This window comes from Rousettus aegyptiacus, unplaced genomic scaffold, assembly GCF_014176215.1.
Source record: "Rousettus aegyptiacus isolate mRouAeg1 unplaced genomic scaffold, mRouAeg1.p scaffold_m13_p_5, whole genome shotgun sequence".
In the NCBI taxonomy this organism is placed as follows: Eukaryota; Metazoa; Chordata; class Mammalia; order Chiroptera; family Pteropodidae; genus Rousettus; species Rousettus aegyptiacus.
In genome coordinates this window covers 121,098,634-121,114,730 of record NW_023416308.1, presented here as the reverse complement: position 1 = coordinate 121,114,730, position 16,097 = coordinate 121,098,634, and the positions used below count along the sequence as shown (strand labels likewise).

General features: G+C 69.4%; 1 protein-coding gene across 1 annotated transcript in view; it reads left to right on the top strand.

Annotated features, from left to right (window-relative positions):
* MUC5B (mucin 5B, oligomeric mucus/gel-forming) overlaps nucleotides 1–15,122 on the top strand; it is a 36,406-nt gene extending 21,284 nt beyond the window's left edge. The window contains exons 34-55 of the mRNA XM_036221625.1: nucleotides 280–1,179; nucleotides 1,594–2,660; nucleotides 3,495–5,066; nucleotides 5,112–7,524; nucleotides 7,651–7,832; nucleotides 8,059–8,230; nucleotides 8,854–9,110; nucleotides 9,428–9,614; nucleotides 9,935–10,148; nucleotides 10,247–10,422; nucleotides 10,497–10,566; nucleotides 10,822–10,922; nucleotides 11,240–11,271; nucleotides 11,543–11,723; nucleotides 12,046–12,150; nucleotides 12,234–12,271; nucleotides 12,797–12,913; nucleotides 13,257–13,343; nucleotides 13,453–13,575; nucleotides 13,748–13,793; nucleotides 13,909–14,011; nucleotides 14,631–15,122. Coding sequence (XP_036077518.1) covers nucleotides 280–1,179; nucleotides 1,594–2,660; nucleotides 3,495–5,066; nucleotides 5,112–7,524; nucleotides 7,651–7,832; nucleotides 8,059–8,230; nucleotides 8,854–9,110; nucleotides 9,428–9,614; nucleotides 9,935–10,148; nucleotides 10,247–10,422; nucleotides 10,497–10,566; nucleotides 10,822–10,922; nucleotides 11,240–11,271; nucleotides 11,543–11,723; nucleotides 12,046–12,150; nucleotides 12,234–12,271; nucleotides 12,797–12,913; nucleotides 13,257–13,343; nucleotides 13,453–13,575; nucleotides 13,748–13,793; nucleotides 13,909–14,011; nucleotides 14,631–14,850 — 8,363 coding nt within the window. The 3' untranslated portion in view covers nucleotides 14,851–15,122. The remainder of the gene's footprint in view (nucleotides 1–279; nucleotides 1,180–1,593; nucleotides 2,661–3,494; nucleotides 5,067–5,111; nucleotides 7,525–7,650; nucleotides 7,833–8,058; nucleotides 8,231–8,853; nucleotides 9,111–9,427; nucleotides 9,615–9,934; nucleotides 10,149–10,246; nucleotides 10,423–10,496; nucleotides 10,567–10,821; nucleotides 10,923–11,239; nucleotides 11,272–11,542; nucleotides 11,724–12,045; nucleotides 12,151–12,233; nucleotides 12,272–12,796; nucleotides 12,914–13,256; nucleotides 13,344–13,452; nucleotides 13,576–13,747; nucleotides 13,794–13,908; nucleotides 14,012–14,630) is intronic.
* The last annotated feature ends 975 nt before the right edge of the window (nucleotides 15,123–16,097 follow it).

Here is a 16,097-nt window from a genome sequence, read left to right as displayed (position 1 = left end):
CTGTGGCAGGACCCTCCTCCTCTGCGACCGCCCCGAGGGCCACCAGCACCACCTCTGCGACAGGACCCTCCTCCCCTGGGACCAGCCAGAGGGTCACCACCACCACGTCCCTACCCGGGACAACCCAGCGGGTCACCACCACCACCTCAGAGACAGGTCCCTCCTCCTCTGCGACCGCCCCGAGGGCCAGCACCGGGGTCTCACGATCAGCGCCAGTGCCTGAGGCCACCAGCTCCTTGCCAGGCACCACCCCGGGCCCCTCCACGACTGCCCCCGTAGCTACAGGGACCTCGGGCAAAACTCAGACCTCTAGCCCTGTGGCTTCAGAGGCCGGGTCCACTGCCTGTCAAGCACACTGCGCCTGGACGGACTGGTACGACACGTCCTTCCCCCTGCTGGGCGCCGACGGCGGGGAATTTGAGACCTACGCCAACATCCGGGCGGCCGGCAGGCCCCTCTGCGAGAGGCCAGTGGCCCTGCAGTGCCGGGCCGAGCTGCTGCCCAACGTGCCCCTGCAGCAGCTGGGCCAGGTGGTGGAGTGCGGCCTGCAGGACGGCCTGGTGTGCCGGAACCGGGACCAGCACGGCCGGTTCAAGATGTGCCTCAACTACCAAATCCGCGTGCTCTGCTGCGACTACAGCCACTGCGCCAGCACGGCCCCGACCAGCGCCCCCGCCACCAGCACCCGCTCCGGAGCGCCGACTTCCGGCGGGACGACACTCTGGAGCACGACCACCACCCGGCCGCTGCCGTCCTCCCCTGGGACCACCCAGAGGGTCACCACTCCCACGTCTGAGACAGGAATCTCCTCCACGGGGACCACCCAGAGCGTCAGCACTCTCACCGCTGAGACCAAACCTTCCGCTCCGGGGACCAGCCAGAGGGTCACCACCACCACGGCCCTACCCGGGACAACCCAGTGGGTCACCAGCCTCACCTCTGAGACAGGAACCTCTATTCCTGGCACCACCGAGACGGTCACCACCTCAAGAACGGAGCCTGGACCCTCGTCTCCTGGGACCACCCAGAGGGTCACCAGCCTCACATCTGAGACAGGAACCTCTGTTCCTAGGACCCCCCAGACGATCACCACCACCAGCACCACCACCACCGCCTCCAAGCCAGGACCCTCATCCCCTGGGACCACCCAGAGGGTCACCACCGCCACCTCAGAGACAGGTCCCTCCTCCTCTGCGACCGCCCCGAGGGCCACCAGCACCACCTCTGTGACAGGAACCTCCTCCCCTGGGACCAGCCAGAGGGTCACCACCACCACGTCCCTACCCGGGACAACCCAGCGGGTCACCACCACCACCTCAGAGACAGGTTCCTCCTCCCCTGGGACCAGCCAGAGGGTCACCACCACCACGTCCCTACCCGGGACAACCCAGCGGGTCACCACCACCACCTCAGAGACAGGTTCCTCCTCCCCTGGGACCAGCCAGAGGGTCACCACCACCACCTCAGAGACAGGTCCCTCCTCTGTGACCGCCCCGAGGGCCAGCACCGGGGTCTCACGATCAGCGCCAGTGCCTGAGGCCACCAGCTCCTTGCCAGGCACCACCCCGGGCCCCTCCACGACTGCCCCCGTAGGTACAGGGACCTCGGGCAAAACTCAGACCTCTAGCCCTGTGGCTTCAGAGGCCGGGTCCACTGCCTGTCAAGCACACTGCGCCTGGACGGACTGGTACGACACGTCCTTCCCCCTGCCGGGCGCCGACGGCGGGGAATTTGAGACCTACGCCAACATCCGGGCGGCCGGCAGGCCCCTCCGCGAGAGGCCAGTGGCCCTGCAGTGCCGGGCCGAGCTGCTGCCCGACGTGCCCCTGCAGCAGCTGGGCCAGGTGGTGGTGTGCGGCCTGCAGGACGGCCTGGTGTGCCGGAACCGGGACCAGCACGGCCGGTTCAAGATGTGCCTCAACTACCAAATCCGCGTGCTCTGCTGCGACTACAGCCACTGCGCCAGCACGGCCCCGACCAGCGCCCCCGCCACCAGCACCCGCTCCGGAGCGCCGACTTCCGGCGGGACGACACTCTGGAGCACGACCACCACCCGGCCTCTGCCGTCCTCCCCTGGGACCACCCAGAGGGTCACCACTCCCACGTCTGAGACAGGAATCTCCTCCACGGGGACCACCCAGAGCGTCAGCACTCTCACCGCTGAGACCAAACCTTCCGCTCCGGGGACCAGCCAGAGGGTCACCACCACCACGGCCCTACCCGGGACAACCCAGCGGGTCACCAGCCTCACCTCTGAGACAGGAACCTCTATTCCCGGCACCACCGAGACGGTCACCACCTCAAGAACGGAGCCTGGACCCTCGTCTCCTGGGACCACCCAGAGGATCACCAGCCTCACCTCTGAGACAGGAACCTCTGTTCCTAGGACCCCCCAGACGATCACCACCACCAGCACCACCACCACCGCCTCCAAGCCAGGACCCTCATCCCCTGGGACCACCCAGAGGGTCACCACCGCCACCTCAGAGACAGGTCCCTCCTCCTCTGCGACCGCCCCGAGGGCCACCAGCACCACCTCTGCGACAAGACCCTCCTCCCCTGGGACCAGCCAGAGGGTCACCACCACCACGTCCCTACCCGGGACAACCCAGCGGGTCACCACCACCACCTCAGAGACAGGACCCTCCTCCTCTGCGACCGCCCCGAGGGCCACCAGCACCACCTCTGCGACAGGACCCTCCTCCCCTGGGACCAGCCAGAGGGTCACCACCACCACCTCAGAGACAGGTTCCTCCTCCCCTGGGACGAGCCAGAGGGTCACCACCACCACCTCAGAGACAGGTCCCTCCTCTGCGACCGCCCCGAGGGCCACCACCACCACCTCTGCGACAGGACCCTCCTCCCCTGGGACCACCCAGAGGGTCACCACCACCACCTCAGAGACAGGTTCCTCCTCCCCTGGGACCAGCCAGAGGGTCACCACACCCACCTCAGAGACAGGTCCCTCCTCTGCGACCGCCCCGAGGGCCACCAGCACCACCTCTGCGACAGGACCCTCCTCCCCTGGGACCAGCCAGAGGGTCACCACCACCACGTCCCTACCCGGGACAACCCAGCGGGTCACCACCACCACCTCAGAGACAGGTTCCTCCTCCCCTGGGACCAGCCAGAGGGTCACCACCACCACGTCCCTACCCGGGACAACCCAGTGGGTCACCACCACCACCTCAGAGACAGGACCCTCCTCCTCTGCGACCGCCCCGAGGGCCACCAGCAACACCTCTGCGACAGGACCCTCCTCCCCTGGGACCACCCAGAGGGTCACCACCACCACCTCAGAGACAGGTCCCTCCTCCTCTGCGACCGCCCCGAGGGCCACCAGCACCACCTCTGCGACAGGACCCTCCTCCCCTGGGACCACCCAGAGGGCCACCAGCACCACCTCTGCGACAGGACCCTCCTCCCCTGGGACCACCCAGAGGGTCACCACCACCACCTCAGAGACAGGTTCCTCCTCCCCTGGGACCAGCCAGAGGGTCACCACCACCACCTCAGAGACAGGTCCCTCCTCTGCGACCGCCCCGAGGGCCACCAGCACCACCTCTGTGGCAGGACCCTCCTCCTCTGCGACCGCCCCGAGGGCCACCAGCACCACCTCTGCGACAGGACCCTCCTCCCCTGGGACCAGCCAGAGGGTCACCACCACCACGTCCCTACCCGGGACAACCCAGCGGGTCACCACCACCACCTCAGAGACAGGTCCCTCCTCCTCTGCGACCGCCCCGAGGGCCAGCACCGGGGTCTCACGATCAGCGCCAGTGCCTGAGGCCACCAGCTCCTTGCCAGGCACCACCCCGGGCCCCTCCACGACTGCCCCCGTAGCTACAGGGACCTCGGGCAAAACTCAGACCTCTAGCCCTGTGGCTTCAGAGGCCGGGTCCACTGCCTGTCAAGCACACTGCGCCTGGACGGACTGGTACGACACGTCCTTCCCCCTGCCGGGCGCCGACGGCGGGGAATTTGAGACCTACGCCAACATCCGGGCGGCCGGCAGGCCCCTCTGCGAGAGGCCAGTGGCCCTGCAGTGCCGGGCCGAGCTGCTGCCCGACGTGCCCCTGCAGCAGCTGGGCCAGGTGGTGGTGTGCGGCCTGCAGGACGGCCTGGTGTGCCGGAACCGGGACCAGCACGGCCGGTTCAAGATGTGCCTCAACTATCAAATCCGCGTGCTCTGCTGCGACTACAGCCACTGCGCCAGCACGGCCCCGACCAGCGCCCCCGCCACCAGCACCCGCTCCGGAGCGCCGACTTCCGGCGGGACGACACTCTGGAGCACGACCACCACCCGGCCTCTGCCGTCCTCCCCTGGGACCACCCAGAGGGTCACCACTCCCACGTCTGAGACAGGAATCTCCTCCACGGGGACCACCCAGAGCGTCAGCACTCTCACCGCTGAGACCAAACCTTCCGCTCCGGGGACCAGCCAGAGGGTCACCACCACCACGGCCCTACCCGGGACAACCCAGCGGGTCACCAGCCTCACCTCTGAGACAGGAACCTCTATTCCTGGCACCACCGAGACGGTCACCACCTCAAGAACGGAGCCTGGACCCTCGTCTCCTGGGACCACCCAGAGGGTCACCAGCCTCACCTCTGAGACAGGAACCTCTGTTCCTAGGACCCCCCAGACGATCACCACCACCAGCACCACCACCACCGCCTCCAAGCCAGGACCCTCATCCCCTGGGACCACCCAGAGGGTCACCACCGCCACCTCAGAGACAGGTCCCTCCTCCTCTGCGACCGCCCCGAGGGCCACCAGCACCACCTCTGCGACAGGACCCTCCTCCCCTGGGACCAGCCAGAGGGTCACCACCACCACGTCCCTACCCGGGACAACCCAGCGGGTCACCACCACCACCTCAGAGACAGGTTCCTCCTCCCCTGGGACCAGCCAGAGGGTCACCACCACCACGTCCCTACCCGGGACAACCCAGCGGGTCACCACCAGCACCTCAGAGACAGGACCCTCCTCCTCTGCGACCGCCCCGAGGGCCACCAGCACCACCTCTGCGACAGGACCCTCCTCCCCTGGGACCACCCAGAGGGTCAACACCACCACCTCAGAGACAGGTCCCTCCTCTGCGACCGCCCCGAGGGCCACCACCACCACCTCTGCGACAGGACCCTCCTCCCCTGGGACCAGCCAGAGGGTCACCACCACCACGTCCCTACCCGGGACAACCCAGCGGGTCACCACCACCACCTCAGAGACAGGTCCCTCCTCCTCTGCGACCGCCCCGAGGGCCAGCACCGGGGTCTCACGATCAGCGCCAGTGCCTGAGGCCACCAGCTCCTTGCCAGGCACCACTCCGGGCCCCTCCACGACTGCCCCCGTAGGTACAGGGACCTCGGGCAAAACTCAGACCTCTAGCCCTGTGGCTTCAGAGGCCGGGTCCACTGCCTGTCAAGCACACTGCGCCTGGACGGACTGGTACGACACGTCCTTCCCCCTGCCGGGCGCCGACGGCGGGGAATTTGAGACCTACGCCAACATCCGGGCGGCCGGCAGGCCCCTCTGCGAGAGGCCAGTGGCCCTGCAGTGCCGGGCCGAGCTGCTGCCCGACGTGCCCCTGCAGCAGCTGGGCCAGGTGGTGGAGTGCGGCCTGCAGGACGGCCTGGTGTGCCGGAACCGGGACCAGCACGGCCGGTTCAAGATGTGCCTCAACTACCAAATCCGCGTGCTCTGCTGCGACTACAGCCACTGCGCCAGCACGGCCCCGACCAGCGCCCCCGCCACCAGCACCCGCTCCGGAGCGCCGACTTCCGGCGGGACGACACTCTGGAGCACGACCACCACCCGGCCTCTGCCGTCCTCCCCTGGGACCACCCAGAGGGTCACCACTCCCACGTCTGAGACAGGAATCTCCTCCACGGGGACCACCCAGAGCGTCAGCACTCTCACCGCTGAGACCAAACCTTCCGCTCCGGGGACCAGCCAGAGGGTCACCACCACCACGGCCCTACCCGGGACAACCCAGCGGGTCACCAGCCTCACCTCTGAGACAGGAACCTCTATTCCTGGCACCACCGAGACGGTCACCACCTCAAGAACGGAGCCTGGACCCTCGTCTCCTGGGACCACCCAGAGGGTCACCAGCCTCACCTCTGAGACAGGAACCTCTGTTCCTAGGACCCCCCAGACGATCACCACCACCAGCACCACCACCACCGCCTCCAAGCCAGGACCCTCATCCCCTGGGACCACCCAGAGGGTCACCACCGCCACCTCAGAGACAGGTCCCTCCTCCTCTGCGACCGCCCCGAGGGCCACCAGCACCACCTCTGCGACAGGACCCTCCTCCCCTGGGACCAGCCAGAGGGTCACCACCACCACGTCCCTACCCGGGACAACCCAGCGGGTCACCACCACCACCTCAGAGACAGGTTCCTCCTCCCCTGGGACCAGCCAGAGGGTCACCACCACCACCTCAGAGACAGGTTCCTCCTCCCCTGGGACCAGCCAGAGGGTCACCACCACCACCTCAGAGACAGGTCCCTCCTCTGCGACCGCCCCGAGGGCCACCAGTACCACCTCTGCGACAGGACCCTCCTCCTCTGCGACCGCCCCGAGGGCCAGCACCGGGGTCTCACGATCAGCGCCAGTGCCTGAGGCCACCAGCTCCTTGCCAGGCACCACCCCGGGCCCCTCCACGACTGCCCCCGTAGGTACAGGGACCTCGGGCAAAACTCAGACCTCTAGCCCTGTGGCTTCAGAGGCCGGGTCCACTGCCTGTCAAGCACACTGCGCCTGGACGGACTGGTACGACACGTCCTTCCCCCTGCCGGGCGCCGACGGCGGGGAATTTGAGACCTACGCCAACATCCGGGCGGCCGGCAGGCCCCTCTGCGAGAGGCCAGTGGCCCTGCAGTGCCGGGCCGAGCTGCTGCCCGACGTGCCCCTGCAGCAGCTGGGCCAGGTGGTGGAGTGCGGCCTGCAGGACGGCCTGGTGTGCCGTAACTGGGACCAACACAGCCGGTTCAAGATGTGCCTCAACTACCAAATCCGCGTGCTCTGCTGCGACTACAGCCACTGCGCCAGCACGGCCCCCACCAGCGCCCCCGCCACCGGCACCCGCTCCGGAGCGCCGACTTCCGGCGGGACGACACTCTGGAGCACGACCACCACCCGGCCTCTGCCGTCCTCCCCTGGGACCACCCAGAGGGTCACCACTCCCACCTCTGGGACAGGTCCCTCCTCTTCTGTGACCGCCCCAAGGGCCACCACCACCACCTCAGAGACAGGACCCTCGCTACCCGGGACAGCCCCGTGGGTCACCGCCACCCACATACCACTCATTTCTGTCAGAACCACTGAGACCCTCCCTGTCCCCAGTGTCTCTGGCTCCCCAGGGACTCCAGCCACCAAGCCCGCCTGGCCCAGTGGCAGCGCGTCCCCCACGCCCTCGTCCCTCCTCAGCTCTCGGGGACCCACCCTGTCGCTGATGCCACCCAGCCCCGCCACGCCCTGTCGGTGCCGGGCCTTCGGGCAGCTCTTCCTCCCTGGTGAGTGCTGAGCCCCTCGCGGCCCCCCCGCCCGAACCGCCAGTGTCCCGTGCGTCAGAGGCCCGTGTCGTCACAGGCGCCCCCCCCTCGCACCCCTCTGGCTGACCCCGTGACTGTCCTCTGCAGGGGACGTCGTGTACAACAAGACCGACAGTGCCGGCTGCCACTTCTACGCCATCTGCACCCCGCACTGCGAGCTGGACCGCTTCCAGGGCGCCTGTCCCACCTCCACACCCCCAGGGCCGCCGTCCGCCGTGCCTCCGACCTCTGCAGCTCGGGGATGCGACCTCGCCGACCCTCCCCGACAGGTGTGCACCCCTTCCTTGCGTGTGCTGTCTAGTCCTGTGCAAGGTTCAGAGGCTGCTGATGGCCGAGGCGCGGCTGGCCCCCAGCCCCTCAAGGACCCCTCCACGGGCAGCTCTGCCCGGAGGGACGCGCAGGGTCTCGTGCGGCGCCCTGCCCGCGGCCATGCGGGTCCCCGGGGCGCGACGGGTGCGAGCCCGCCTGCTGAGTGTCGTGCCTGCTGTCTGCCAGGTCAACGAGACCTGGACGCTGGAAAACTGCACGGTGGCCAAGTGCGAGGGTGACAACCACATCGCCCTGCTGCCGCCGACGCCGGTGTCCAAGGTCACCTGTGTGAACGGGCGCGAGCCCATCAAAGTGCAGAGCCCGCAGGACCCCTGCGAGTCCCACTACGAGTGCGAGTGTGAGTGGCCACGTGACGGGCATGTGATGTAATGCAGGCCGCAGTGCCAGCCGGGCGCCGGGGGGCGGCCAGGGCCTTTGAGGGGCGCCCGGGCCGCTGCGACCAGGAGAGGACGGGCGGGGACAGGGGCTGCCAGGTGCCAGTCCCCCCGGCCTGAGCCGCCTGTTGGGGAGCCGCCCGCAGGGGGAACACCACCTCTGTGGTTGGAAACAGCAGTGACCTGCCCCGGGGGCCAGGGCGCAAGCCCCGGCCGCGGGCGCCCCTCCCAGAGGCTCCAGGGGAGGGTCCGACCAGCCTCCCAGGGCCCTGGGCCCAGGCACTCCTGGGAGGGGCCGCCTGGCCGCAGTGTCTGCCCCCTCTTCAGGGGCCCCCCCCCTCCCCGTCATTGGAGTTGGGTCACCTGGGAATGCAGGATGACCTCTTGAGATCCCTAACTTAATGACAGCAGCCACGACCCTTTCCCAAATGCGGCCACCCCCACGGGCTCTGAGAGAACGTCTCTGGGGCCACTCACCCAACTCACCGAACTTATGGGTGAGACCACCGCGGCCCGGGGCGCCCGAGCGAGCGCCCGCGGTGGCCGTGCTGGGGGGCGCTGGCTGAGGGCGCTGTGCCTGTCGCAGGCTCCTGCAGTGGATGGGGTGGCTCCAAGTACAGGACCTTCGACGGCACGAACTACTCCTTCCGGGGCAACTGCACCCACGTGCTCGTGCGCGAGATCCAGCCCCGCTTCGGCAACCTCAGCGTGCTGCTCAACAGCTACTACTGCGCGGCCGCCGCCGCCCCCGCCAGCTGCCCCCGCGCCCTCGTCATCCGCTACGGCCCCACGGAGGTCACCCTCAGCACCAGCACCGACGCCAGCGGGCGTGAGCAGAGCCTGGTGCGTGCAGGCGGCCCGGTGGGCGGTCGGCTGTCCGGATCCCCCAGGGGGCGCCTGTGGTGGGAGGCCCTGGGGTGCACATGCGCTTCCCGCGGAGGAGCTCCCAAAGGGCCATGCCGGGCCTGTCCCTGCCCCACCCCCACCAGGACCCTGCAGGAGAACGGGGTGCAGGGAAAGCCATAGAGGGAAGGGGCGCCTGCAGCCGAGAGCGTCGGGGGACCCGGCCGGACCCCGAGCAGAGCACCCGCGCTTTGGGCTGGGGGCTGCAGAAGAGAGGTCCCCAGTAGCCCTGGTCACGGCCCCGAACGCATCCGCAGATCCTGTTTGACCACGTGCGGGTGAGGTCGGGCTTCAGCAGCAACGGCGTGAGCGTGTCTGTGACGGCCAACGGCACGATGCTCGTGGACATCCCGGCCATCGGAGCCAGCGTCACCATGCGCGGGCAAGCCTTCCACATCCTGCTGTCCTACAGCCGCTTCGGCTACAACACCGAGGGCCAGTGCGGTGAGTGGGGACGCAGCAGGAGCGGCACGGGAGCACACGCCTGCTCCTGCCCCCGCATCCTTCCCCTGCACCCAGGGTGCCCCCCCCCCGTCAGCCACCTGCCACATCCCCGCCCCCAGGGCTGCACCTGCGCGCCCGGCCCCTCACCCCAGGCCAGAGCTGCCTCTCGGTCCAGTAACCAGTGTCATAACGGAGTAACCGCCAGGGAGGTGGGGGGTGGGGGTGGGGGGCGGGCGGCAGAGGAGGTGAAAGGCGTGAGAACAGGACAGCTGGGCACCCAGCCTGGCCCCAGAGGTGACCTGCCCAGCCTGGCATCCCAGGCACCTGCACCAACAACAGGACGGATGACTGTCGCCAGCCGGACGGCACCATGGCCCCCACCTGCCAGGACATGGCCCACAGCTGGCTGGTCCCTGAGGGCTGCTGGGCACCGACCGGCCCACCCCCCACGGCCAGCTCCCTGCCCCCCGCACCCACCACGTCCTCTGCCAGCACGTGCCCCCCGGCGCCCCTCTGCAAGCTGATGCTGAGCCAGTGAGTCTCTCCCCGGGGGCCTGGCCACCCTGGGGCAGTGACCCCTGTCCGGGCCAAGGACCTGGCTCAGCTCTGACCTCTGACCGCCCTGCCTGCAGGGTTTTCGCCGAGTGCCACAGCCTCGTCCCGCCCGACCCATTCTTCCAGACCTGTGTCAGCGACAGCTGCCAGGCTGGCCCCGCGGTGCCCTGCCAGACGCTGGAGGCCTACGCCGCACTCTGCCGCGCCAGGGGCGCGTGCCGTGACTGGCGCAGTGCCACCGGCGGGCTGTGTGGTGAGTGGCGGGGCTGGGGGACAGAGGCGCTCTGGCCTCCCCGGCCCACCTGACTCCCGTCTCTGTGCTCCCAGACCTCACCTGCCCGCCTGGAAAGGTATACGAGCCATGCGGCCCAGTGCACCCCGTGACCTGTGACTCCAGGTGAGCAGATGGTGGGAATGGGGTGGGGGGGGGGCGTCCAAAGGGTCTGAGAGCAGCCAGCAGGGGATTTGGAGAAGTGGCCAGGACCGCCAGCCCAAGATCTCTGGGCTGCCCCTCCCCAGCCCGACCTTCGACCCAACCCCATGGGACATCTGGGGCCACGAACAACCCCGTGCTCCGTCCGTGCCCGCTGCTTCCTCCCTCGGACACTGTCCGCATGGACGGAGGTCCCAGGACGCCTTCCTGGCCTGGCAGGAACCACAGCTCGGAGAACGAGGCGCTGGCGGAGGGCTGCTTCTGTCCAGACGGCCACGTCCTCTTCAACTCCTACACGGACGTCTGTGTGCCCACGTGCCGTAAGCCCCGCCAGGGCCTGGGCCCCCAGCCCTGCAGAGGCGACGCGTCCTGGCCTCGGCCTGGCCCGCCTCCCTGTCGGGCCACCCGCTGCCCCCGCCCTGCTCCAACCCCTCTGCCTGGAGCCCTGCCAAGCCCCCTCCTTGACACCCCGAGTTCTCCGGGGGTTTCTCTTCCCAGTGGGAAGACAGAGGCCTTGGCTGGGGTGGGTGGGGCCAGGGTCAGGCCTGAGAGGACATATCCTTGTGGCCTGTGGCCTGTGCCACCAGGCCACGAACCCCCAAATCCCCAGTGACCCCCCCTTCCCCTTTCCTTCCAGCCTGCGTGGGACCAGATGGGTTCCCCAAATTCGTGAGTGTTTCTACCCTCGCTCAGGCAGGAGGCGGGAGGGAGCACCCGACCCCCAGGGCTGTCCACTCTGCCTGGGCAGCACCCTGGTGGGGCTGGTGCGGGCACCGGGTGTACGGTCTCACGGGCTGCTCGGGAGGCGGTGGCCGGACGGGGACACCGAGGGCTGACCCGGCCAAACTGAGCACCAGGGCTTGCCCTGCTGCGGGGTGCAGCTCGAGAGGCTGGGGTGCCGTCCGGGAGCCTTGGGGGACCCTGAGCCGGTCTGTTCCAGCCCGGAGAGCGGTGGGTCAGCAACTGCCAGGCCTGTGAGTGCGACGAGGGCTCAGTGGCCGTGCAGTGCACCCCCGTGAAGTGTGAGGCCCACCGCCCGCCCCCGGAGTGCAGCCAGGCCGGCTTCGTGAGCGTGAGCAGGCCCCAGGCCGACAACCCGTGCTGCTCCGAGACACTGTGCGGTGAGCCCCGCGCCCCCGCGGCCGGGCGGGTGGGAGCAGGCGGAGAAGGGTGAGGGGCCCAGGCCGCCGGCCGGCAGGGCCTGTGGCATCCTGGCCTGAGTGCCGCCAGGCCACTGAGGTGGGGACGCCTCCTGCAGCTCCATTCTCCACCTAAAAATGAGGCAGCGACCTCTGGTCTACCCAGGGACTTGGGGAGGACCGAGAGGCTGACAGAGAGGGACCCCTCACAGCTCCAGCGTGGGGAAGCCCTGTTGCACGGGGAAGCAGCAGGGCTGGGGCAGGGAGGGCAGGGGCACCCCGACAGCGCCCGCCTCTCCCGCAGTCTGCAACGCGACCACCTGCCCCCAGGGCCCGCCGGAGTGCGGGCCAGGCGCGGAGCTGACGCGCACCTTGGAGGAGGGCGGCTGCTGCCCCACCTTCACCTGCCGTGAGTGGGGCGGGCTGGGGCGGGAGAGGAGCCTGGACACCTGCTCCCCCCCGCGCGCACGTCAGCCCTTCCTTTCCTTCCAGGGCCTAAGCTGTGCACCTACAATGGCACCGTCTACGGGGTAAGGGCGCCGTGGGTGACGGCAGGGCGGGGTGGCTGGGGTGGCAGGGGCCCCCACTGCGCAGCACCCCTCCGTCCCTCTGGACCTCCATCCGTCTCAGCGTGCCCAGTTCTGTCTGACCCTCCTGGCCCGACAGCAGATAAAGAGGGGTCTGGGCCCTTCAGAGCGTGGCGGGGACACAGGGGGACATGGGAGTGCCGCCTTCCGTCCAGAGCCCGGTGGGCTGTCGGCTCCATGCTGCCGTCCCTGAAAGTTGAGCATTAGGGTCTCCCAGCAGCTCCCCCCCAGCCCCCTCCTGCCTGCCCGGAGTTCCTGCCCCTTGGGGTCCTGCCTCTGCCCAGGGACCCTGTTCTCCCTCGCCCTTTGCCCAGATGGGGTATATCCGTAATTCCACGTGAAGAAAGGACTGCTCCCTGGGGGCCTGACTTCCCAGCCACCCAGCCACAGGGAGGGCTCCTGGCCCTGGTGCCCCACCCAGTACCCTCACCGCCTCTCCCCCACCCCGCCCCGCCCCACCGACTGCAGGTCGGGGCCACCTTCCCAGCCACCGTCCCCTGCCACACGTGCACCTGCCTGTCTGTGGACACCCAGGACCCGACGGTGCAGTGCAAGGAGGAAGCCTGCAACACCGCCTGTCCCCAGGTGACCCTGCCCTCCCGGGCCGACCCGGACCCCCGGCGTGTCACTGGCACCCAGGCTCCCTGGACTGGTCCTTGAGCTCAGCTTTTGCTGGGGTCATGGAGCAGGCCAGGTGTGGCGGTCTGCAGGCTGCTGGGGCCTGGGGCCAGGCCCAGGAAGCCAGAAGGAGACGCAGGGGGCTGGAAGCGGGACTGAGGCCACCTTCGCCCTCGTGGCCGTGGCCAGCGACATGATTTCAGAGGGTGGGGGCTGCTAAGGAGGCTGCCAGGCCCGTGGGCTGTGAAAAAGCGGACAGGAGGGCCGGAGAGCGGGCTGGGGCTGCGGACCTGACCCCTCCGACCCCCAGGGCTCTGAGTACGTGCGAGCAGCCGGGCAGTGCTGCGGGGAGTGTGTCCCCACCGCCTGCCTCACGCCAGACGGCAGGCTGGTCCAGGTAAGCCGGGGCTCGGTCTCCGCCCCCCACCCAGGAGACCCCCTTCCGGCCCCTGTCTGCCCACGAGATGATCCCCACCCACGCCTCCACTCTCCCCCGTGCGTTTCAGCCCAACGAGACCTGGGTCGACAGCCGCGTGGACAACTGCACTGAGTACCGCTGCCAGGATGAGAGCGGGGTCCACATGCTGGTCCCAAGGCCCGTGACCTGCCGCGACGTGTCCAGCTGCAGGGTGTGTGCCCCCGGGGACTCCCTGGCCACTACAAGCCTGGCTACCTTCCTGCCCTGCCCGGAGGCCCCGCCCACCCGGCAGACCATGCCCACCGGGAGGCCCCGCCCACTGGGAGGCCCTGCCCCTGGAGCCCGCGCTGTGTCCCCAGCCCGCCCTCTGTCCCCCGCTGCAGGGCATCCTCAGGAAGACTGGCTGCTGCTACACCTGTGAGGAAGTGGGTAAGTCAAGGCCACCTTCCCACCCCTCCCCTTTGGCTCCTGCCGGGCCCCCAGAAGCCCGCCCCGAGCGGCAGGTCCTCGGAGACCCCAACCCTGCTGCCTTTCCTCCACCCAGACTCCTGCCAGGTCCGCGTCAACAGGACCGTCCTGCGGCACGGGGACTGCGAGGCCCTCGTCAACGTCACCTTCTGCGAGGGCTCCTGCCCCGGGGTGTCCAAGTGAGTGGGTGCTAGCCCTCCCCAGAACCCCCCACCCACTGGGTGCCTCCTAGGTGGGAAGCTGAAGGCCACCCAGGCTGCAGGGTCAGCATCCAGTGCCCACACGGCTGTCCTTGGTCGTCCAGTTTGCCACAGGAAGAGGGAAGGGGGTGCCCAAAGGAGCTCCCCTGTCTCCACGTCCACCTGCAGAGAGCCAGGCTGGACCAGCCAGGGCACCGAGAGGGGACCTGCGGCTTCGGACCTGAGTCCATGGGCCTGGGGGCAGTGTCCACTGGGGGTGGGGCGGAATCGGGGCCCTCTGCGGACCAGAGTCTTGGGCAAGAGCTGCTGGCAGAGCCGCCTGACCCAAGTCAGCCCAGGCCACGGCCAGCTGCCTGCCCTGGGCCAGGGCGGGATCCTGAGGAGGGGTCCATGGGGTCAGCACGTCTGAGCTGGTTCTGGAGGAGAGTGCCTGGCCGGGAAAGGGCTGGGGTCAGAGCCACCCCAGGCCAGGATGGCAAAGCCCCCACGTGCTCAGACCAGGAGCTCGGGGCGGGTGGGGCTGCCGTGTCCGGGGCCCAGGGAAGCTGGGACCGGGCGGCGGGCGGCGGGCGGGCCCTGAGGGCGCTGTGTGTGCCAGGTACTCCGCGGAGGCCCAGGCCATGCAGCGGCAGTGCACGTGCTGCCGGGAGACCAGCACCCACCAGCAGGCGGTGACCATGCAGTGCCCCGGCGGGACGGCCGTCCAGCGCACCTACACCCACGTGGACGCGTGCGGCTGCGCCCCGTCCTGCGCGCCCTCGCCTGCGGCTCCCGAGCACAGCACCCCTGTCCTTCCGTCCTACGGGGCCATTGTCTGATGCCACTCCGTCCCTGTCCCGCTGCCCCCGCCCGCCTTCCAGCTGCCTCCGGGTGAAACCGCGCCCTGGCGGGGGACCGTGCAGCATGCCCCCGTGAGGAGGGTGCCTAGACTCACCCTGCCCGGTATCAGAGGGACGCCCTGGAGCCACACCGCACACGGGCCACCGGCTGCTCCTCGTGGGGGGCTGCGGGCCCTCCCCTGCGGCCTGGACCTGCCCGGGCACGGCCAGCTGCCTCCAGGGAGCGGTGTCAGCAGGGTGGCTGCTGCCCACGTCTGGACCTGGGGCTGAGGCTCTGATGGCCGAGGAGGGGTCGGCATCCCGAAGCACCCCCTTCTGCTCTCCCAGCCCCCAAACGTGCAAATAAACGCTGAGCACCATGTACGCTTCCTGGTCCTGGCATCTCTTCCCGCCAACGGTGTCCTCCCAGGGCTCGTCCCTCCGTCCGGGGCCAGGCTGCGTGGGGCCCCGCAGGCTCTGAGGCATTGCGGGGCTCGTGCGGGACCCGCGGGGAGGGACCGGTGGGGCGGGGGGTGCTGGCAGAGGCATCCGTGCCGTTGTTTCAAGCACGCGGGGTTGATGAGGGAGCTGGTTCACAGATGTGGACATTGGACAAGCCACCAGGAGGCGGTGCCGGGTCGTGGGTGTCGGTGCAGGAAGCAGCGGCCCGCAAGCCGGGGCTCCTGGGGGCGGGGGGTGGGGCGGTGCACGATGCCGCGCAGACCCCCAGGAGCGGCTGCTGCTGCGTGACCCCTCCCCGTCCAGTCCGCACTGGCCCTCCCAAATGTATTTTCTTGAGCTGGGGGTGGGAGGAGCTAAGTGCAAGTTGGGGTGCAGACAGTGAATTTGCCAACCAGGCCCATACGTGCGCCCTGGGATGCGGAGGGCGCCCCTGGCTTCAGGCTTTACCACACAGGAAGGGCAGGAAATAACCCCCAAGTGGGCAGGACGGTTAGGGGAGGGGCTGCCACCTGGGGAGGCAAAGGCCACCCTGGCGGGGGCACCTGAGGGTCTCCTTGTGCCTTCCGGGCACCACGTGACCTGGTCCTGCGCTCAGTGAGGCCGCGACAGCGCGTCACACGCACTGAGCTCCTGCTCCCCCACGGGCGGGGCGCCCAGCTCCGTGGGAAAGGCGGGCTGGGGGCCGGCGCGGAGGGCCCGGCTCCCTCTCAGTGGCTGCTGCCAGCGTTCTGGCCGTCCCCGCCCACCCCCGGAGGTCCAGTCAGGCCAGGCCACCTCACCTGGGA